At 44.1% G+C, this 22,187-nt stretch overlaps 1 protein-coding gene across 1 annotated transcript; it reads right to left on the bottom strand.

The window, feature by feature from the left end:
• Positions 1-2,255: 2,255 nt before the first annotated feature.
• On the bottom strand, positions 2,256-15,735 carry LOC308437272 (H-2 class II histocompatibility antigen, E-D beta chain-like; the record flags this gene model as incomplete). The annotated part of the gene is made up of 5 exons (XM_080938359.1): positions 2,256-2,323; positions 5,166-5,276; positions 6,923-7,204; positions 7,810-8,076; positions 15,636-15,735. 5 exons carry the CDS (start codon positions 15,733-15,735, stop codon positions 2,256-2,258), a joined length of 828 nt encoding a protein of 275 aa, XP_080794485.1.
• Between the last annotated feature and the right edge of the window lie 6,452 nt (positions 15,736-22,187).

Raw genomic sequence — 22,187 nt, 5'->3', positions numbered from 1 at the left:
AGTTGGAGTTGCTGTATGACAGACTCTGAACTGAGGTGTGTGGGTGTGTGAGGGAATTGGAGTTGTAATATGAGAGTGAATTCGACCCTTTCCCCCTCCCATACACATACGAAGTTCTCAAAGAAAGTTAATGAGATTCAGGATGCAAAGAAGAACAACATTAACTAGACTCCTGGTCTGGTCCATTCAGCTTCCTTTCTGTCACTGTGACAGACACTCTGACAAAAGCAACTGACAGAAAACAGAGTTGATTTGTTGACAATTCCAGATTCCAGCCACACCTGCAGCAACATCGAGGCAGAAACACAAAGAGCATTCTTCGCACATTCAAGAGCAGAAAGAATGGATGCTTGGAATGTAGGCATGCAGAGTCAAGAACAGAGAGAATAGATGCTTGGAATGTAGACATGCAGAGTCAAGAACAGAGAGAATAGATGCTCGGAATGTAGGCATGCAGAGTCAAGAACAGAGAGAATATATACTTGGAATGTAGGCATGCAGAGTCAAGAACAGAGAGAATAGATGCTTGGAATGTAGACATACAGAGTCAAGAACAGAGAGAATAGATGCTCGGAATGTAGACATGCAGAGTCAAGCAGAGAGAATGGATGCTGCTGTGGGGGCACTGAGCTGTTGAGAAAGTATTAGAGACTAAATCCAGTGACATTATCAATTTATGTAGAAAGACCAAGGTGTTTCAACATTTGCGAATCAGTTAATGCAATTTGTACTAATTGAGAGGTGGATATAAACAACATGTGTTCATGCAGATAGACTCATAAAATAAATGGTGGTGGGCTTTAGCACTGGGTCTTAAAGTTGTTTTTTTTTTCTTTTTGAAAGAACCTATTTTGCAGGAAATCTTCAATTAAAAAGCAGTTTATTTGATCTTGGGAAAGACATCTGCCCTGCTTCTCACATCAGGCATAGGGGTAGGGTATTCAGAAACATCCCACGTGGTATCTAGAGCATTATGCAATAGGCAATAAAAAATGGCCAAATAAATACACAAAGGGGATTAGGATCCCAAAGAATACGAAATTGTCATCATTTCCTCTAGATATAACCAGATACTTAGGGAGAAAATACCCCTGACTTTTTACCAATAATAAGTTTAATAATGTGGGATACAAACTCATTGTAAATAGGATTCTGGCAGAAACAAATGAAACCGTAGTCAAGACGGTGTTACTTTCACAATACTATCAAAAAATGTCAACTACCTACTGCATGCTGTTGATGGAGAAAATTTCATGTCTGTATATACAAGCACACGATATTTTTCATCCCCCCAAATATATATATATATATATATATATCAAGGCTAAAAAATGCCAAATACCCAGACAGCACTAGCAACACACAAGAAAGACTTTTGTTAGGAAAACTATAAAACATCATAGAAAAAAAAATGCAGTTAAGCTCTTGGAGGAGTAGACTGGGAGACGGTAAGACTGAATGTATTCACAACATGCTCTCGAAATCACTCTGTAAATACAAAATGCCCCAGAAACCAGAGTAAGCATCTTTAGTCGTTTATTTTTACTTGCTGGTTTGTATCCCTTTCTTGTCTCTATCACTCATCCAGGGAATCATTAAGCAGTATTTAAATTAAACTCCACAGATAAACAATGAGGTTTTATTAGATAAGGAAATTATTGGATCTAAGATGAAGCTTCCAACCTGGTGACAAACACATCTAACACCACCCCAAGCTCATCAGATTCCCATCGGAAAATCTGGTTTATGTAAATACATAATAAACCTTAACATATGCATAACAGAGACTCGAATTTTCCCTAACATAAAATTAATTCTACGTGATTATGTGTAAATCACCCCGCATCATCAATCACTATGCTGAAATAGACTTCTGCCTGACTGCTCGATTCTTACTTTTGAAACTAATTCTTCAAACACGACTTGAGGCTGACTCTCAGGGTCTTGCTCTGTGCAGGTCCACCGAGGAGACCTCTGTCATTTGAACCAAGCCTCAGGTCCTCTCTAAACTTATCCAAACAGTTCTAGCTGTCGCCATGACATCTGTGGTACTCAGCTGCTCTAACAAGCTATTGCAAGGTTTTAGATAAGAGGCAGTTCGGTAGTTTGAAAGAAAATGGCTCCCATAGGATCAGAGGGAATGGCACTATTAGTACATATGGCCTCTTGGAGCACGTGTGGTCTTGTTGGAGAAAGTGTGTCACTGGGGGATGGCTTCCAGGTCTCAGATGCTCAATCCAGGCCCAATGTGGTATTCACTCCTGCTGCCTGCCAATCTGGATGTGGGACTCTGCTCCTTCTCCAGCACCAAGAGACACTGAGCCTGTTAGAAGAGAGAGTGGGGAAGAGCCTTGAACTCACTGGTATAGGAGATGATTTTCTGAATAGAACACCAATGGCTCAGGCTCTAAGATCACCAATTAATAAATGAGACATCATGAAACTGAAAGCTTCTGTAAAGCAAAGGACACCACCAATGGGACAAAACAGCAGCCTAAAGAGTGGGAAAGATTTTACCATCTCCAAATATGGCAGAGGGCTGATTTCCAAGATATATAAAGAACCCAAGAAACTACACATCAACAAACCGAATAATACAATAAAAAATGGGGTTCAGATCTACGAAGAGAATTCTCAACAGAGGAATCTAAACTGTTCCAGAAGCACTTAAAGAAATGTTCACATTGTTAGCCATCAGGGAAATGCGAGTCAAAGTGACTCAGATTCCATTCTGTACCTGAAGGAATAGCTAGGATCAAACACACAAGCTCATGCTGGCAAGGATGTGGACCAAGGGGAGCACTCCTCCATTGTTGGGAACAGTTCAAACCTATGTAGCCACTATGGAAATCAATTTAGCAGTTTCCCATAAAGTTGAGAATTGATCTACCTCAAGAATCAGCTATACCACACCTGCTGTATAGCCCAAAGACGCCCCACCATACCACAAGGACACTTGCTCAACCATGCTCACAGTGGCTTTATTTGTAACATCCCAACATTGGAGCGAACCTAGATGTCCCTCAACTGAAGAATGGATACAGAAAATGTGGTACATTTGTACTATGAACTATTATACAGCTGTTAAAAACAAGGACACCATGAAATCTGCAGACAAATGGATGGAGCTAGAAAAAAATTATCCTGAGTGAGGTAACCTAGACCCAGGAAGACAAACATAGTGTGTACACACTTATAAGTGGATATTAGTCACAAAGTACAGGGTAATCATGCTACAAACCACAGACCCAGAGAAGCTAAAGGAAGGGCCTGGGATAGAGGTGAGGGCCGGGATGCTTGAATCTCACAGAGAAAAGAAAATAGATTTGACAATGCTAGTGGATGGAGAGAGGGGACTGGTTGAGGGAGGGTGCGGGGGGGGGGTGGGAATAAGAGGGATGATGTGGGAGAAATGGAGGGAGAGAGTAGTAGTAGAGAGAAATATGACAGGATTAGGGGGTGCATCTCTGGGAGGTACTAGCATGCTAGGGTAATAGAAACTCCCAGGAATCCATGAGTGTGAACCTTCCTGAAACTCCTAGCAATGGGGATTATGAAGCCTGAACCAGCCAGGCCCTGTAACCAGATAGGACTTCAAAAGAAGGGATTAGGACAGCAACCCAGCCACAAAACCCACAATTGGTCCTGCTTGCAGAGGTGTGCAGGTATAAAGATGGAGCAGTAACTGAGGAAAAGGCCACCCAATGACTGGTCCAGCTTGACACCCATGCCATGAGGGGGAGCCCACCCCTGACACTGTTAATGAGACTCTGCTATGCTTGCAGACAGAAGCCTAGCAAAACTGTCCTCAGAGAGGCTTCACCCAGCCACCCATGCAAACAGATGCAGAGACTCTACCAAGTATGATGTGGAGCTTGGGAATCCTGTTGAAGGGGAGGAAGGACTGATGGAGCCAGGGGGCTCACGGACATCACAAGAAAACCTACAGAATCAACAAACCAGGGCCCACAGAGCTCACACTGAACTGCCAACCAGAGATCTCCATGTGGGATTCCTGAAGTGTGATCGGGGCTGTCTCTGACTACATTGCCTGACTACATTGGATCCCTTTCCAACTGGGCTGTCTGATCTAGCCTCAACAGAACATGTGCCTTTTCTTACTATAACTTGATATACTAAGGCTGGTTAATATCCATGGGAGGCCTTCCCTCTTTTGAAAAGAAGGGGAGAAGGGGTGGATGGGGGAAGGGAAGAGAAAATGGGAGGGACTGAAAAGAAAGGAGAGAGGGGAAGCTGCAATCAGGATGTAATGTAAATTAATAATTTAATTAATAAAGAAAGATTAAGCAAGCAGAATATGGCATGCTTAGATTCTAGCGCTTCAGAGACAAAGGCAGGAGGATCTCTATGAGTTCAAGGCCAGCTTGAACTACAAGCCAGCCAGGACAATGTATATATTTATGGCATAGAACATGGTGTTTGATTTGCACACAGACATAGACACAAACACACACACGAACACACACATACACACACACACACACACACACACACACAATTTCTGGTTCCACATATGTATTACCTCACATATTTAGAACTAAAGGAAAGCCATGTTTCAATGATGTAATTTTTCCTTTCTGTTTTCTGTCCAGGGGCTGCCAGGCCCAGGTAGGGGTTGAGCAACTATCGGGGAGCAGAGAGCGAGGAGTAGGCAGATCCCGGGAGAGTAGTGTCAAGGGAGGAACACAAGTCAAGCAGGAGATGTTTTCTTGACATGGAGACATGAGGAGAACCCTTCCTTCTGCTCCTGACAGCACAGCACTGAACAGAGAGGAACCTCTCATGCCCCAAGTCAACACCGCTTCAGAGCACAGGCCTTCAGTAAGTGCAGGGAGCAAGGCTCAGTACTGACTGCCCAGCCAGACCCTGGCAGTGCCCAGTGGCTTTCTTTCCTGTGCATTTCTCAACCCGCTCTGCCACACTGGTTAATCTTTCTCTTATCTGCAGGTTATGGTTGTAGGTTTCACTTTGGCAGCCATCGACTACTGATGTCAGAAGTTGCTTAGTGTCTGGGATTATTTGGGGGATGAGCAACCTCACAGAGGTTCTGCCAACTCCCTGATAATTAACCATACCTAAGCCATGAATGGCTCCCCCTACCTCCCGAAACTCCATGCAGTCTCAACCACCATCAGCCTCCTTACCTCTCGGATTCCTTAAGTAGATGAACAGTCCCATTGAGAAGACGAACAGACCTACCACCATGACCGTGACTCCGATCAGCATCTTGTTCTGTGCATATGTGGACCGAGCCCCTAAGGACGGAAACCAGGTGTAGGTTTTATCTCAAATCCAACACCTCACATTGAAACCCTGATATCAGAGCACTGGGGGAACTAGAACTTGACACTTCTGGAAAGATATTTCAGAGTCGCACAAAACAGCAAAGGTGGAAGATGTGGAGAGCCAGAGGACCATCATGAAAGAAGTGTGTGCAGCCAAGAGGAACTCTTATCTATGTTTAGTCTGTATAGGAACCTTCTCAGGAAGAGCTTTGTTTTCTGAAGTGCCTAGAAGCGGGAGCTGCAGACATAAGCTTTGAGTCTTGACCAGGATCAGACTTGACTCCATTCCTTGTGTCTGTGTCTTTTCAATCCCCACTCCCTTATTTGTGTTTTGGGTTGACTTGTGCCTGCAGGCTGGGTCAGGAAGACCGTGGCTGCAGCCATGAAAGGGAATGTAAACATCTGGAGCTGCTTTATCCACCTACACCATCGCTTGTAATGAAACTGGTGAAATTATTCCTGTTAACCGAACGGCTGCAGCTGGTGGGTGGGTAGTGTTGCACACCAAGGTGTTGCCCGATAATGTACAATGCATGAGAGTTGTGTCCATCTCTACCACCAACAGTAAAGGAGCAGATCAGACCAAGAAGCCAATGGTGGGACCCGCAGGCATTTTTCTGAGCCATTGCCCACTGAGGGAGTCAGCCATAGCACAGATCCAGAATGGAACAAGACCAACAGGAACTAAGTACATCCTGACCCAAACCTAAAGTGGCACCTTGTTCTAATTCTGTTACCAATTCTGCTAATGTCTTGTCCCAAGAGAGACAGTGCCACATGCACATGGTCCTGTAGCAGCAGCCACCTTGACTCTTGGGTACCTCTGCAGGACTCACGTGCATACCGAACATTTTCAGGGGTGGGGATCTTTTCCTCTTGCACATGTGGGGTGATAAAAACTGGGGCAGCTACCTGGGGTTCATAGTAACTTGGTCCAAGATTATCTGTAGCTCTGTGGTCAATAGTGTGGAGCATCCCAGCCTGACCAGCCCTGTCACAGTGGAGTGGAGTGAGTGGGAACCTGCAGACTCTGTGAATGCCCGCCCGCTCTGGACAACCTGTATCTTACTTGAGTCCTCTACACCCTGAAGAAATGAAGTTGGTGACATTGACCATCTGCAGACTTTTTGTAAGATGGCCAGCAAGCCTTTGATGGCAGCTCCAATTTGCTCTTGATAGCTGCTGTCCTTGAGGAAGTATATCTTTCTGGGGCTATGGAGGAATCTTCCAGGTTCATTTTGTCCTGATCTTGACAAAGAACCAAGCTCATGCCATGTATATGGGGATATTTGTCTTCATTGACAAATCTGGAAGAGAGCACCCAGAACCTTCACCCAGTCTATCTAGATCTTTTCCTTTTCAATGACTTTCTGTTTGGGAACATTTCCTCATGGCCTCCATCTTAATCAGAAAGTATACTAGACATAGAGGTTGAACTAGGTGAGGAATAAAAACTAGTTACCTGAAAATTCTATTCATCTTTCATTGTGGAATAGCCCATTCCCTTCTGTGGTGGGCGCGGATGTACGGGGTCAGACAAAGCTGACAGGCAGGAGAAAGTCACACCCACTACATGGTGGGAGGGGATTTGCAAGGTCAAGGGGTTTCCCACTTACTCCACTCCACTGTGACAGGGCTGGTCAGGCTGGGATGCTCCACCTGGCAGGTGTAAACCTCTCCACCCCAAGGAACTGTCTCCAGCATCACCAGGATCTGGAAGGTCCAGTCTCCATTTTGGATCAGGCCGGTGGACACTACTCCAGTCTTTTCCTCCTCACCATTCCGGAACCACTTGACTTCAATGCTGCCAGGGTAGAAGTCACTCACGGAGCAGACCAGGAGGTTGTGGTGTTCCAGAGGCTGTGTCTTCTCAGGGTACACAGTCACCTTAGGCTCAACTAGAGAAGAGGGTGAGAAGGAGCCATGAGGGCGGGGATCTGTCTTCCAGGTGGGCTGCCTGCCTATATCTACCCTGGCTTAAGACCTGTCCCTCAGTTAATACTGACAGCAGGGCCTGTTGGATCTGGAAAAAAAAAACTGTAAGAATTTATTTTATAACATGGAATAAATAATTCATTATTGAGCTGAAGTATTTTCAGTTTGAAAATATGCCTGAAAGCAGTGTGTGTAGATAGATCATGAATACAGTATTTCAAAGCACATACACCACAGAACAGCTCAGCAATGGTTCTACCCTGGGAAGCAGAAGCAGAGAGAGGTGATCCCAAGGGGTCCCAAGGCAAGCAAATGTTAAAAAATCATTACAGTAAGGGCTAGGGAGATGGTTCAGCAGATAAAGGTGCTTGCTTCCAAGACTGATGATCTGAATTCATTTCCCAGGACCACACAATGACTATGGCAAGCTGTCTTATGATCTCCACATACATGGCACAGTACTCTTCCCCCCATACACACACAAATGCACACACACATGCACATACATAGATATGTGCACGCATGCACACACAATCCTTAACCCACCTACTTCCCATCTAATGCTTACCTTTTAAGTTCAGCATGAAGATATCAACAAGGTCATAGTTGTTTCTGCACCTGTCCACAGAGGCACGGTAATTATCCAGCACGTCCTTCTGGGTGTTCAAGGACTCAGCTATGGGCCGCCCCAACTCAGTCACTGCCACGAACTTCCCAATGTCACTGTGGAAGCGGGCAAACTCTTCCTGGTTATAGATGAATCTGGTCACACTCCACACATGGTCCCTCCCACTGATGTAGTGACACTCAGCCTTCAACTGCTCCAGAAAACGTGCTGCGGGCACAGGAACACTCTATTACAGGCTGTCTGTGAGGACAGACAATGCCCCAGACCTTAGAGACACAACATAGGACTACTGTGTTGGTTTGAATATGCTTGACCCAGGGAGTGGCACTATTTGGAGGTGTGGCCTTTTTGAAGTAGGTGTGGCCTTGTTGGAGTGGGCGTGGCCTTGGGGGAAGTGTGTCACTGTGAGCATGGCCCTTAAGAATCTTGGCCAATCTTCTAGCTGACGTTAGAATGAGAGGTAGATCTCTCATCTCCTCCAGCACCATGCCTGCTTAGACATTTACATAACTCCTACCAAAATGATAATGGACTGAATCTCTGAACCTATAAGCCATCCCCAATTAAGTGTTGTCTTTTATAAGAGTTGTGGTCATGGTGTCTCTGCACAGCAGTAGAACCCTAACTAAGACAACTGCCAAGGAGTGGCTCTTCAATGTGTAAGTTTATGTCAGTGGGAAGACAAGAGGTTGGTTAAGGGGAAGAGAAGCTAGTGTGGCAATAATACCATTTGTGAAAAGCTTGAAGACTTGATGAATTTCAAGAATAGAGAGAACAGTGGGGCTGAGAAAGTGAGGTGTGAGAGAGGGATTAGGCCGTAGGTGTCATGGGGATCTCTGCCTCTTCAAAGACTTCTCCAAAGCAGAAGTAAACTGTAGAAAGTGGAATCCCCCTTGCTATTGTGGAAGCAGTGTCTACGGGACCAGTGAACTGGGGGGGGGGGTAGTAACACCTGGCACAACGTTACATGCACCGTGTGACAATATTCCTACCATATTCCTATGACAGCCCTACGTGTGCTGTTGCGTCTCATCCTTAAAGGTTGCTCTGCAGCAGACAACATCTCACTTGTAACAAATGAGCTTCGGAGTCAAGTGTCTTCTCCACATTGCACATCATGGAAGGTCAAGAAAGAGTTAGGTAGCATGGGAAATGTGGCAGTTCTGGTGTGTACCAATCCCTTGCCCCTCATGCAAAACTTCCTGGATAGAAACCATCCAAGATGGCTGACCACCAGGCACAATTTCAATTCAGAGACGAGCTGGGAAGACAGAGGGGAAACTGTTTAAAGGGCAATGTCTGAAGGAGAACTCTGAACATCAGCCAGTCAATGATGGGTATTCCAGGCAAAACAAAGAGTTGCCATGGTAATTTTGGGGAATGGAGAGGACAAAGAAAATCACAACCAGGGTGATGGAGTGTCTCTTTAGTCTCTGCTGCTTGGCATACTGAGACAAAAAGATGGCAGTTCAAGGTCTACCCAGTCTATGAAGTGAGTTTGGTGTCAACCTGAACAACTTTGCAGCATACTATTTCAAAACATACAAGAAGGGAAGAGAAGAGAAAAGGAAAGGAAAGGAAACAAAGGGAATGGAAACCTAGGAATGGAGTGGCCCAGTAGCAGAGAATTTATCAGGCATAATCAAGGCCATGAGTTTGATCTCTCATATTAGAGAACAGGAACAGCTTGGACTGTTTGGAGGTTCCCAGTTTGGAGGTGTGCATTAGCTGTTTCTCACTACCATAACTAAACCTCTCTAAACAACTTAATGGGGTTCTTTAGTTTATTTAATTATATTTTGACTTCTGACTTGACAGGATAAAGGATACAGTCTGTCTGGCAGGGAAGCCTCAGAGAGAGAAGCACAGGGTGGCTCTTCACATTGCCTGTGCAGTCAGGAAACAGAGATAACAGGAAGTGGTCCAGCTATAAAGCTGTAAGGCCCAGCAATATATCTCCTCCAGCAATGTTCCACTCTCTAAAAGTTCCACAGCCTTCAAAACAGCATGACTGCCGGGACTGAATGAACACAGGTGCTATGGGGGACATTGCTTCCCCCAACCAAAGCAGGGGAAACCCAACTGTAGGGGTCATTGTAAGGTCAGCAGGAAAGGCCCACCACACCCTGTCACAGGCAAACAGCAGCCTTCACAGCAGGAAGTTGAAGGTCCTTTCACATGACAGTTTGGGGAGTGTGGTGGCCTAATAGGGACTGCTCAGCTGTAGAGAAGGGATTTACTTTGATCCATACATTACCCAGAACACTTGCTAGTATCCAGTCACTGCTAAGGGACATTTTTTTCAGAGGCTTACTGACAGTCAACCCACCATGTCAGCAGAAGCCTTGAGTTACTGTGCAGCTCACTAATGCATGAAAAGAAGGAAAGGGGTGGGGAAATGGCAGATGGGGGAGGGGGAGCAGGAAGGAGAACATAATAAAAATAACCTTGAATACAAATGAGTTAAAGTCACCAATCAACTGATATAAACTGGCTGAAAGAATAAAAATAAGACTCGACTATATACTGGTGACAAGAAACTCATCACCTTCACGGACCTATATAGAGGCCAGGAATGAAGGCTGAGGAAAGATATGTCACACAAATGGGAACAAGAATGAAGGCAAAGTAACAATACTCACACCAGGTAAAGCAGACCTTGCATGTGAACAAGGGAAAGAGACAAGTAAAGTCACTGAATATTGGTGCAATGATAAATTTAACAAAATTATGTAATGACTTTAAATAGACATACATACATACATGCACCTGACTTGGGAACAATATATTAAATACATCAAATATTAATATATTGAGAGAGAGACACAGAGAGAGACAGAGACAGAGAAACTGTAATACAGTAATACCTCAATGAACGGATGTTCAAAGAGAGAATCATCAAGGAAACTTCTGAGTTTCTACTTTTCTGAGTAGAGGCAGAAGAAATATGGCTAGTCAGAGAGCATCCCATCCAACGCTAGCAGAGCACACAGCTGTCCTAGTAGGATGTGGACATTCCCTAGGACACAACACATGTTGAGCCATAAATCTTGCATTAAAATCAGCTCATACATCATCTCAGAGCAGAATAAAGTAAAATCACAATTAAAAAGCAATTAGAAAAATGGAAACAACACAGCTGGGGCAAATTCTAGGACACGCCCCTAAATGGTGGTTGTATAATTGAAGAAGCTAAGAAGGAAAATAAAGAACTTTCCAGAAACAAGCATGTGTTGGTGTCAGCAAAAGCTGAAAGGACAAGGAAGTTTGGGGAGTTTCTTGTTGTTTCTTTAGAGCTGTGTACCAGAGTATGTTTATTATATGAGATGAGGGGTTTCATACAGACGTCTTTAATCAAGTGTAGCATGTAGCTGTGTTCACCCCCATTTTTCTATCCCGCCTCTTCCTGGTTCTTTCCATTTTCCAGAATGGCCCTTCACCTGCACAGCTGCCTGGGTCCTGGGTCTGGCTTACTCTAGCTGCTATGACTGTGACCAGTTTTGTCCTGTTTTCTGAAAGCAGAACCATATTGGTTTTACTCATCATCCCTTTTTATGGCTTTTTAAAGGAAAGGGTTTTTTTTTTTTTTTTACTTATAAATGCATTAATTCAAAATAACATAATATCAAACAATAAACAACAACAATCCCAATACATGTCAAGGAGTTAGAAAAGCAACAATAACCGAGACCCACACTCTGTGACAATGAGAAATGATACAGATGGCTTCATAAATTAATAAGGGAAAGAGAAATACACAGCACAAGTGATTTGCATTTTAAGGGATTACCAAGATTGAGAAACCATCAGCTATAGTAACCAGGAGACAAAAAAAAGAAAGCCTAAGTAAATAAGATCAGAGGTTAAGAGAGAGGCATCATCAGTTAAGTACATAGCGGGGTGTAAGACACCCGGAGTCTATGTAAAACAATTGGAAAGTCTGGAAGAGATAAATTAATACTGGAGCAAACACAGCCCATAGTAACTGAACCACAAAGAAATACAAAGGCAAAATAGTCTGACAATAAAGAGAGTTCGGGTCTTGGTGTTGCCTGATTTAGTGACACATTTGACGAATTGACTCCAGTCATAGTTAGTCTACAAACCGAAATGAAGAGCTCTTTGTCAACCTTTTCTTTGGGGGGGGGGGCATTATTCCCTGAAACAAATAGGCAAAGATCCAGCCTAAAATAAACCAGTGTCATAGCCTCTATGAACTGAGATGCCAAATCTTCCAATAAAACTGTAACAAACCAAATTCAAGAGTTCATCAGAACTTCATGGGCCTTGTCCAAGCATGAGGCGTCTCCCAGATGCAAGGACAGTTGGATGTACGTAAGGAAATAAGTGTGAACGCACACACCACCACAGCGAAGGGTTAAAGCAACATGGCCGTTTCAGCAGCTGCAAGGAAAGCTTTTGATAACATTCATGCCGTTTGTGATGAGCAAGACCCAAAAAAATTTAGGTGTAGAGGGAACATACATCAAAATGATAATGACAATACATAAAAACCCAATCAGTCTCAGAGTGGGTGGAGCTAAAGTCATCTCTTCCTGCACTAGGTGAGGCATGGGCACCCACACTCACTGTTCGTGTTCAATGCATTACTGGAAGCCTTTGCTAGGGTTATAAAACAGTAAAAACACCAGTGAAAACGAACTATTGTTAATGTAAATATTGGCGGTGAATTAGTCCAGCAACTGTTTTTCTTAACCTTATGATAGTCCCCAATAACTTCACAGAGAAACCAAGACTCATTTAAAACTGCACCTCAATAGCTGAGCAGATTATCTATCTTAACTTTCTATGCTAATCTGTCTACTTCCCAGCCCCATCCCACGATTCACACAATCTGTCTACTTCCCAGCCCCATCCCACGATTCACACAATCTGTCTACTTCCCAGCCCCATCCCACGATTCACACAATCTGTCTACTTCCCAGCCCCATCCCACGATTCACGCAATCTGTCTACTTCCCAGCCCCATCCCACGATTCACACAATCTGTCTACTTCCCAGCCCCATCCCACGATTCACACAATCTGTCTACTTCCCAGCCCCATCCCACGATTCACACAATCTGTCTACTTCCCAGCCCCATCCCACGATTCACACATATTATTATTGATCTGGCTTTTTTGGCTTCAGGATGTTTTCTCGGTCTCTCTCCAAATTCCTTCCTCACAGCTCCAAACCCTTCAACTTCCTTGCTGATCTGAATCTCCCTCTCTTCTCTCTCCTTCCTCTGATTGGCAGATGTCCCACCCTATTCTCTGCTCTGCTCAGCCATTGGGTGATCGACATTTATTGACAAGGCATGAAATACATGCTAAAAACTGTTAACACTAACATGAGAGAGAAGGTTCTTGGTATGAGCATTACAATGCCGTGTCTGGATTGAAACAAGATACAAGGGCAGAGAAATCAGCATCTGAACAAGACAAGAATCAATTTACACAGTGCACAAAAAAAGCATTATGCTCACAAATCAGAAATATCCAAATTGTAAGCAAGTTATCCATATTTGCAGGTGCCATGATTTTGGTTTTTTGTTTTGTTTTTTTTGGTTTTTTGCCATGATTTTAATACATAGAAAAACCTAAATAATCTACCAAAAAGCTGTTGGACTGATAAATTCAGTGAAGTTTTGAGATCAAAATCTGCACACAGAAGGCAGTAGCACTGGAGAGATGGCTCAGAAGTTGGGAGCATTGGTTGCTCTTGCAGAGGACCTGGGTTCCATTCCTAACACCTATACAGTGGCTCGCAACCATCTTAACTCTGGTTCCAGGGGATCTGATTCCCTTCTCTGGTATATACAAATCTTTCAAATATATAATCTTTTTAAAAACGTGAGCATCAGAAACCAAAATAGGCCAATCACAATCACAATCACACACAGGAAAGGGAGCCTAAAAGATACCTCTCAGAAGGAGACGTGCAATACCATGCACATGACAGATACACAGTGTCACCAACCACAAGGCAAGTGCAAACCTACCACAGTAGGATAGTGTCACAGCATGTAGGGTGTCTCAGCAGACAGTAAGAAGTGCTGGTGAGGATAGACAGAAAGAGAAATGAAATGAAAATTAACACAAGCATCATGGTGAAGGATTGGAGAATTCTCATGTGGTGGTTTGAATATGCTTGACCTGGTGGCGTGGCACTATGAGGAGGTGTGACCTTGTTGGAGTGGGTGTGGCCTTGTTAGAGAAAATGTGACATTTGGGGGTGGGTTTTGAGACCTTTCTCTTAGCTGTCTGTGTTCCACTCTTATCCTATTTGCCTTTGGAACAAGATGAAGATGTGGGGGTGATCATGTTGTTGTGGGAATTGAATCATTGTACAATGTGGACATTTAAAAACTTTGTCTCTCTCATCTCTGTCTCTCTGTCTCCTTGTCTTTCTGTCTTCCTATGTCTCTCTCTCTCTCTCTCTCTCTCTCTCTCTCTCTCTCTCTCTCTCTCTCTCTCCCTAAGTTTTCTGTCCTGCATGGGATCATGAAGCAAACCCACACAATAGCTGAGATACTTGAACATTGTACTTCCTAGCATCTAGAACTATAAGAAATCAGCATATTTTCATGTGCACAAGCACACCTGTATAGATAGATGATATAGATACATAGATATAGATATAGATATAGATAGATATAGATATATATGATATAGATATAGATAGATATAGATATAGATAGATATAGATATATATGATATAGATATAGATATAGATATAGATATAGATATAGATATAGATAGATATAGATGATATAGATATGTGACAATGTTGGTTTCCTTTTAGGTCACTATAGAACCTAAAACAGCAACATTACCCTGGAAAAGTCAGGGAGAAATTGGGACCAACAACTTCACACGGATAATTGAGAACAAAAGGTGAACAATGGAACCTACAAAACTTGGGGAAACACTGCCAAACCAGAGGCTTTATTTTCTGACTGTCTTCTAACCCCTGGAGATGTTAGCAGCCTTCACCCTGTCTGCCCTTGCTCTGGGTTCTCAGCTTGAACCATAATAGAGTGTTGATTCTGACCACTGCTGATATATAAAATTAGAACCTCACACCTGAAACCAGCGGGTTCTCTCTTTTCCTCTCAGGCAGGAGTATAGCTGGTGCTTGAGGCACACAGGATTTCAGAGGAACTGCTAAGTTTGAGGTACTAAGAGCACACTATCTGTGCTCCTTGACTAGGAGGCAGATTCAAGCATTAAGTTCCAGGCTCTGCTCAAGGGTACCATCAGCAGCAGAGAGAAAACCCTGACTACTTCCCATGACAGCATTTGAGCACAGGGGTGAAGGTTTCATAAACACTGGGGTTCAGGGAGAAGAGGAAGGCCACAGATCCCAGTGAGGGCACAACCCAGTCCTCTAGGACAGCCGCCTCCCCAACCCCCCTCAATTGTTCATGATATCTTCAGGGAAATTTTCCATCTTAGAGAGAGTCTATACAGGACCATATTTTCATGCCCCGTCTTCCTCATCTCTTCATACCCAAAGAAAATGTGATGTCGGGTTGACAGGTCTCATGAGGAGGGACATGACCCACGTGTCAGTTCCAGTCACGGATCTCAAAGGACCATCTAAGACACGTTTATGTGTAAATAATATGAGATTTGTGTGATTGATTAAGAGAAGTCGTCAAAGAAAAACCGACAATTAAAAAAATATATACTGTAGACAAAATGAACCTAGCCCCTTTCTTCCCCACCCCCAGAAGCTCAGAACATGAGGCACGCACTTACGTCGGGGGTCCCTGACCAAAGCCACGGGAGGGCTCAGCATCAACAGACTCAGGATCGCAGCTGCCACACAGGGGCCTCTGGGGAGCCACAGACACACCATGCTAGAGGAGAGAAGAGATTGGTGTCCAGAGAGGCAAGCAAACCTGGTCGACTGAGGAGGGTGAGTGACTCCACCCACTGGTGCTGGGTTGGGCACCTTCAGTGCTGAAGAACCAATCAGGAGCCAAGGCAGGCAGCAGCATCAGTTGCTGGTCAGAGGTGTAGAGTGAAAGTCTTTCTGAAATCTCCAGTTTCCTTTGTTAAGCAGACAGACTGCTTCAGCTCAGTACTGCTGCTCGGTTTGGGTCTGCAGCAGTTACGTGGACGCTGTGCTGAGCCCCCAGTTCTGCCTGAGGAGCCTTGACACCATCAGTCTGCCTTAGGATAATTAAATCTGTGAGAGCCCAGTTAGGGTTCATGCTATGACTTCCCCATTTGCTGAGGGAAATCCTCTAACATTTACTCCCCTTCTGCTTTATCCAGAGAAAGGTCCTAAGAAGTCTTTGCTAATGCATGCATGTAACGTTAGAAGAAAGACAATCGCTGAACGTGAAGTATGAATTTCAGTTTAAAACTACAATCACGCTCTTTGTGAAATAAGAACCTTGCATTGAATAATGGTTACACATTATGCTTAGTAAAAAACACACATATACAAAACCCCATTAAATGAAAATAAGGATAAAATAAAAATAGATGCTGAACATTTTAAAACTGTTTTTTGCCTTTTTAAACTCTCTGCTGAGATTTGTAATCAGTCCTTCTATTTGGTTTATTTATTTCTTGATGTTTTAGGTTTTATTTTAAGCTCTTCATATATGTTAGATACTTCTCCTCTATCATACATATAATAGGTAAACATATTTTCCTGTTCTCTAGTCTGCCATGTTCCCCATATGACGGTGTCCTTTGCAGTATAGAATATGCTTTCTGTGGGGTCCCATTTATTAATTGTTGCTCTTATCGCCTGGGCTTTCAGTGATTGATTACAATCTCTCTCCTGTGCCAGTGAGGTCAACCTTGTGTCTCCTCTGTCGGGGTATCTTGTCATGGGCTGAGGTCCTTGATGTGTTTGGAGCTGAGTTTTCTTCAGGGTGATAAGTATGGATCTACTTTCATTCCTCGGCACGCAGACATCCCGTTTGACTTCACCATCTGCCGAAGCAGCCGGCGCTTCTCCACTGTGTCCTTTCTACATCTCTGTCTACAGGTAAGCAGACTTCTCTGGGTTTTCAGTTGGACTCCATTGATCACCGGGTCTGTTTTCATGGAACGCTGCGATCTTTTCACCACTGTAGCTCTGTAGGGACATGAAGGGGGCGCCCCCCCCCGCAGTTCTCTTATTATTCAGGATTATTGATCTACCCTGGGTACTTTTGTGTTTCCATAGGGAGCTGCATGCTTCCTCTCCGAGAAGAACTGTGTTGAAGTAATGAAGGGGACTGCGCTGAATCGGTCGACAGCTTTTGCTAGGATGACGGTATTCATTATGTCGGTCACGCTGACCCGGGAGCGAAAAAACTTTCTCCATCTTCTGACATCTTCTTCATTGTCGAAAACTTTTTCTTACACAAGTCTTCCACTTAAGATGCTTGTTTGTATCTTAAGATAATTTTTGAGTCTGCTGGAAAGGTATTGCTGCTCTGATTTCTCTTCTCAGTCTGTCATTTGTATCTAGGAAGGAAACTGATTTGTGTGTGTGTGTGTGTGTGTGTGTGTGTGTGTGTGTGTGTGTGTGTTTTTAATCATTCTGCTTTGTTTAAAATTTTTATCAGTTGTAGGAGTTCCCCAGGGAAATTTTTGGGGCCACTAGTGTATAAAATCATATCATTTCATAACTCCTTTTCTTCCTGTTTGTATCCTCTTGTTGTCCTTCAGTTGTCTTGCTGTTATAGCTAAGTATTCAAGTATTATATTGAATAGGCATTGGAGAGTGTGGATAACTGTGTCTAGGCCCTGATTTTAGTGGAAATGCTTTGAGTTTCTCTCCATCTAGATTGATGTTGGCTGTGGGTTTGCTATAAATCTCTTTTACTTGTTTTGAGATAGATCCTTGATATCTCTAGTTTCTCAAGGAATTTTATCCCAAAGGGATGTTGTAACTTATCAAATGCCTTTTGTGCACCTAATGAGTTGATTGTGTGCTTTCAGTCTCTTTATGTGGCAGCTATATTTATCTGTCTTTGTGTGTGTGTGTGTGTGTGTGCACGTGCTCGCGTGTGCATGTGCATGTGCGTGTGCGTGTGCGTGTGCGTGTGCGTGTGTGTGTGTGTGTGTGTGTGTGTGTGCTGAACCATCCTTGCATCTCTGGGAAGAAGTCAACTAGATCATGGTGGATATCATTTTTGATGTATTCTTGAATTTAGTTTACAAACATCTCATTTCATTAGGAATTTTTACACTAACATTCATATTGGTCTATAATTCCTTACTTGCCGGGTCTCTATATTTTTTAAATTCACTTCACATTCTGAACACTGCTCTCATTCCCAGTCACCCCTCACAGTTCCTTCCCACGCCCCTCCCCTTCTTCTGTGAGTGGATAGAACATACATCTCCCCACCACCACTAGAAGAACATAGTCCACACACAGGCAACAACTTTTGGGATAGCCCATGCTCCAGTTGGTTGGGACCCACAATGCTACATATGTGTGGAGGCCAAGGTCCAGCTCATGTATGCTCTTTGGTTCTGACTCTGAGAGCCCCAATTGTTTGGTTAGTTTATTCTGTTTGTTTTCCTGTAAAATGTTTATCTCTTCAGGGCCCTCAGTCTTTCCTCCAACTCGGAGTCCCCAAGCTCTCTCCAGTGTCCCCAAGCTCTCTCCAGTGTCCCCAAGCTCTCTCCAGTGTCCCCAAGGTCTCTCCAGTGTCCCCAAGGTCTCTCCAGTGTCCCCAAGCTCTCTCCAGTGTCCCCAAGCTCTCTCCAGTGTTTGGCTGTGGGTCTGCTCATCTGTTTCAGGCAGCTCTGCCGGAGCCTCTCAAAGAACATTTGTGCTGGACTCCTGTCTGCAAGCAAAACAGAACATCATCAATAGTGTCAGGGACTGGTGCTTGCCCTTGGGATGCTCTCAAGTTGGGCTGGTTTTTTTTTTTTTTTTTTTTTTTTTTTTTTGCCCATTCCCTCAGTCTCTGCTCCATCCCGTTCCTGAATTTTCGGTAAACAGGATAATTTGGGGTCAAAAATTTTGTGGGAGGGTTGGCGTTTCTATCACTCCACTGGAGTTCCTGTGTGGTTACAGGAGGTGGCGTCTTCAGGTTCCATATCCCCACAGCTGTGAGACTCAGCTGAGGTCACTCCCACTGATTCCCAGGAGCCTCCCCCATAGAAACAGGAAAAACACAGGCAAACTCTTTCTATGAGGCCACAGTTAGCCTAATACCTAAACCACTCAAAGACTCAACAAAGAAAGAGAATTTCAGATTGATTTCATTTGTGAACATTGATGCAAAAATACAAAAGCAAAATGAAACAAGACAAACATCAAAATCAAACAACTCACAAACCAAATCCAGGAACACATCAAAAACATCATCCACCATGATCAGGCTTCATCCCCGGAATGCAGAGATGGTTCAGTATATAAATATCTCTAATTTTATTTTTTTAACCTTATTTTTAATAATGGTTCTTAAACACTTTAATCTCTCTTTTAGCCCACCAACCACCCGAGGTAGTGGAAAGAAAGGATACGGGGAAACAGACCTGTGTCTGAGACTAGCTCAAGCAAACAACAGATTCCACAGAGCCAGAGCGAGGATTGAAAGAAAAAAGACAAGTTAGTCAAAGTTGCAACATGACTTCGGACAGCTCTGAGCTTAAAATCTCAAGGGCTGAAGCTAAGCCTGGTTTATTCTGTCCTCTTTTTAAATCACTTTAATTACATGCAAAAAGGTAACATCAGCTGTACCTCTCTCAGGGAAGACGAGAGACCAACAAGCGTTGCACCGCAAGCTCTATAAGCAAGCCTGACTCCGTTCCTGTCACTGCCCATCGAGTCCTATTTATACCCTTCAAACATCACATGGCCTCCCATGTGTCTGGCCTCGGCACATGCATCTGTCTCCGCCGACATCACTCTGCCAATCATCCAAAGTTGTCGAATGTGGTAAGAAACTGCAGCACACCACCAGAAGTGGTTTTGGTGTGATTCTCTCTAGGGAGTCCTGACAAATACAGCTCAACTACACAGTGTGAGGCCGACCAGTACATACTTGGGTGTCACTAGTGAAAAATCCTTCACCACACGTCCTTTTGTATCCTTGCTTTAGCAGAACGTCCTGTCTCTTGTGACTGTTTCAGTGAAATGTGCTTTCATGAGTCTGCCTTAGTCTCTCACCTGTGTCCACTTCAGGAAAACACTCCTTTGACCAAGGCCAGCTTGGTCAGCCAACAGGTTCCCTGGGCAGGAGAGAGGATTGAAGAGAAAAAGAGAAAAATTAGACAAAACTAACTCGACTCCAGCCAGTTCTGAGGCTGAAGTCATCTTTTCATTTTTCAACCGGCTTTTAAACCACTTTAGTTCCATGCAGAATGATAAGATCAGTTCTGAGTCAAGGAACAGGCAAGGCAAAAAGCAAAATCCTGTGAACATCGTTTCTGGGGCTGAGCAGGATGGCGGAGACCAAGGGACGGCCACACACACTCCTGCTGAGCCTGCCCTGAGCTTCAATGTAAATGTTCTTAGTCAGGACCTGTTTCCTGAGTCCAGAGTCGGATTCCTGCCTGGAGTTCACTTTCTTTTGTCCTGGGGATGTCAAAGTTGTGCTGCCAAGTGTCTAGAAGCAAGTGGCACCCAAAAGCTCTCCACACTCCTTCGTGTGTTTGCCCCATGAGAACACCATCCAACACAACTGACTTCCTAGAGAACCCTTTGAAAGACCCTCGTCCAGAGGACCTTTATCTGAGGAGACCCCAGGACCCAAGAATCAGCCGAGACCACTGGCTGCAATCAGCATGAGGGTTTATTTGATCAAAGTACACAGGTACCTGCGGGCACACAGTCTCTCGGAGGACTTGTGCACCGGACAAAGGGGCAGTCCCCTTTTTATAAGGCTTGGGGGGCAGAAGCAAGGTACAGAAGCAGAAGCATAGCAACAGGGTTCTAATTGGTTAGTTTAAATGTGGCCAGGGAGTGAGCCCAAGGACATGGCTCCAAGGACACGGCTCCGGGGCTGCGGCTTTTTTTTTTTTTTTTTTTTGAGAATAGCTGCTTTGGGCTCTTCTGAGAGCAGCTGCCTTGGGCTTATTTGGGTGCTTTCTGTTCTCTGTCTGTTGCAAGCTGGCCGCCCACCGACTTGTTTGGCCACCTGGGTCCCTGACCTGGCCCGCCCTGTGTGTGCGCAGCCTTGCAGAAATGGCATCATTGCTGCTAAGCGGGGGTCTTTCACCTTAAGTTTTTCCACTTCAAAAACCCATCAACATAATGTTCTATAGGTGTCTGCTGGGCCTGAACTGTCCATTTCTTGTTTCTTTGGAGTATCAATTACGTCATATGATATTTTACGGGGTAGGCATGTGAATGAATGTTCTGCTGAAGCAGACACATGAGGGAACACGAGATATTTAGAAAGGACATAAGGATGACCCCACGGAATGTGGGACAAAGCTCTGGCATTGGTTTGCCTTGTGCCATGTTGTTCATCTTTGCTTGTCATGGGTTCATAGATAGAAAATGCAACAAGGGACTTCTTGTAAGATGCTGGTGGCTTCTTGCTGCCTCTACAGACTGGTGGCAACTCAGCGGAGCCTCTCCATTCATTCTGCATCAAGCTGATCTGTGTGTAGGGTTTGTCGAGTGGACTGGACTACTGCTTCTGACTCACGTTTGGTGGTTTGCTAGTGGACTGAACTGCTGATACCATGACAACAAGGACAGGAATCACCGCAAGAAGTATTTCTAAACAGGTCCACAGACCCCGCTTCTCATTAACCATCTTTATCCCCTATCCTTGGGCTAAAAGGGAGATCTACACCAACACAGGCCCATTTGATTCATGATGTTATTTAATGCTAGCATCTCTGTCTACTTTTGTCTGTGTGGCCTGTCTGTCAGTGAGAGTGGGGTATTGAAATCACCCAGGATCTCATGAACAGCCAACACATGACGATGCCCTCAGAAGCCTGTAACCTTATTGTGGGAGACCCTGGGACATACCATATAGCTGAAGCACAGGACAAGGACCTCAAACTAGCAATTGTGAATATATTCAAGGAACTTACAGTGAAAACGAATCTTAACAAAATCTGTGAAATAATGAAAAGAATGTAAGAGTATGAAAGCAGAATTCAACAAAGAAATCGAGTTCCTAAAGAAAACCCAAAATAAAATAAAACTGGAAATGAAAAATTTGGGATATGAAACAAAACCCTCAGAGGGAAGCCTCCCAACAGAGTACAAGACATGAAAAGGAGAATCTCAGGCATTGAGGACAAGGTACCGCAGTCAACAAAATGTTAGATCTTTATAAAAATAGCATAAAACATCAAGGAAATCTCAGGCACTAGGAACAG

This window comes from Micromys minutus (assembly GCF_963924665.1).
Source record: "Micromys minutus genome assembly, chromosome: 25".
Taxonomy (NCBI): Eukaryota; Metazoa; Chordata; class Mammalia; order Rodentia; family Muridae; genus Micromys; species Micromys minutus.
The sequence above is the reverse complement of the archived record's forward strand: the minus strand, read 5'-3'. Positions and strand labels throughout refer to the sequence as shown.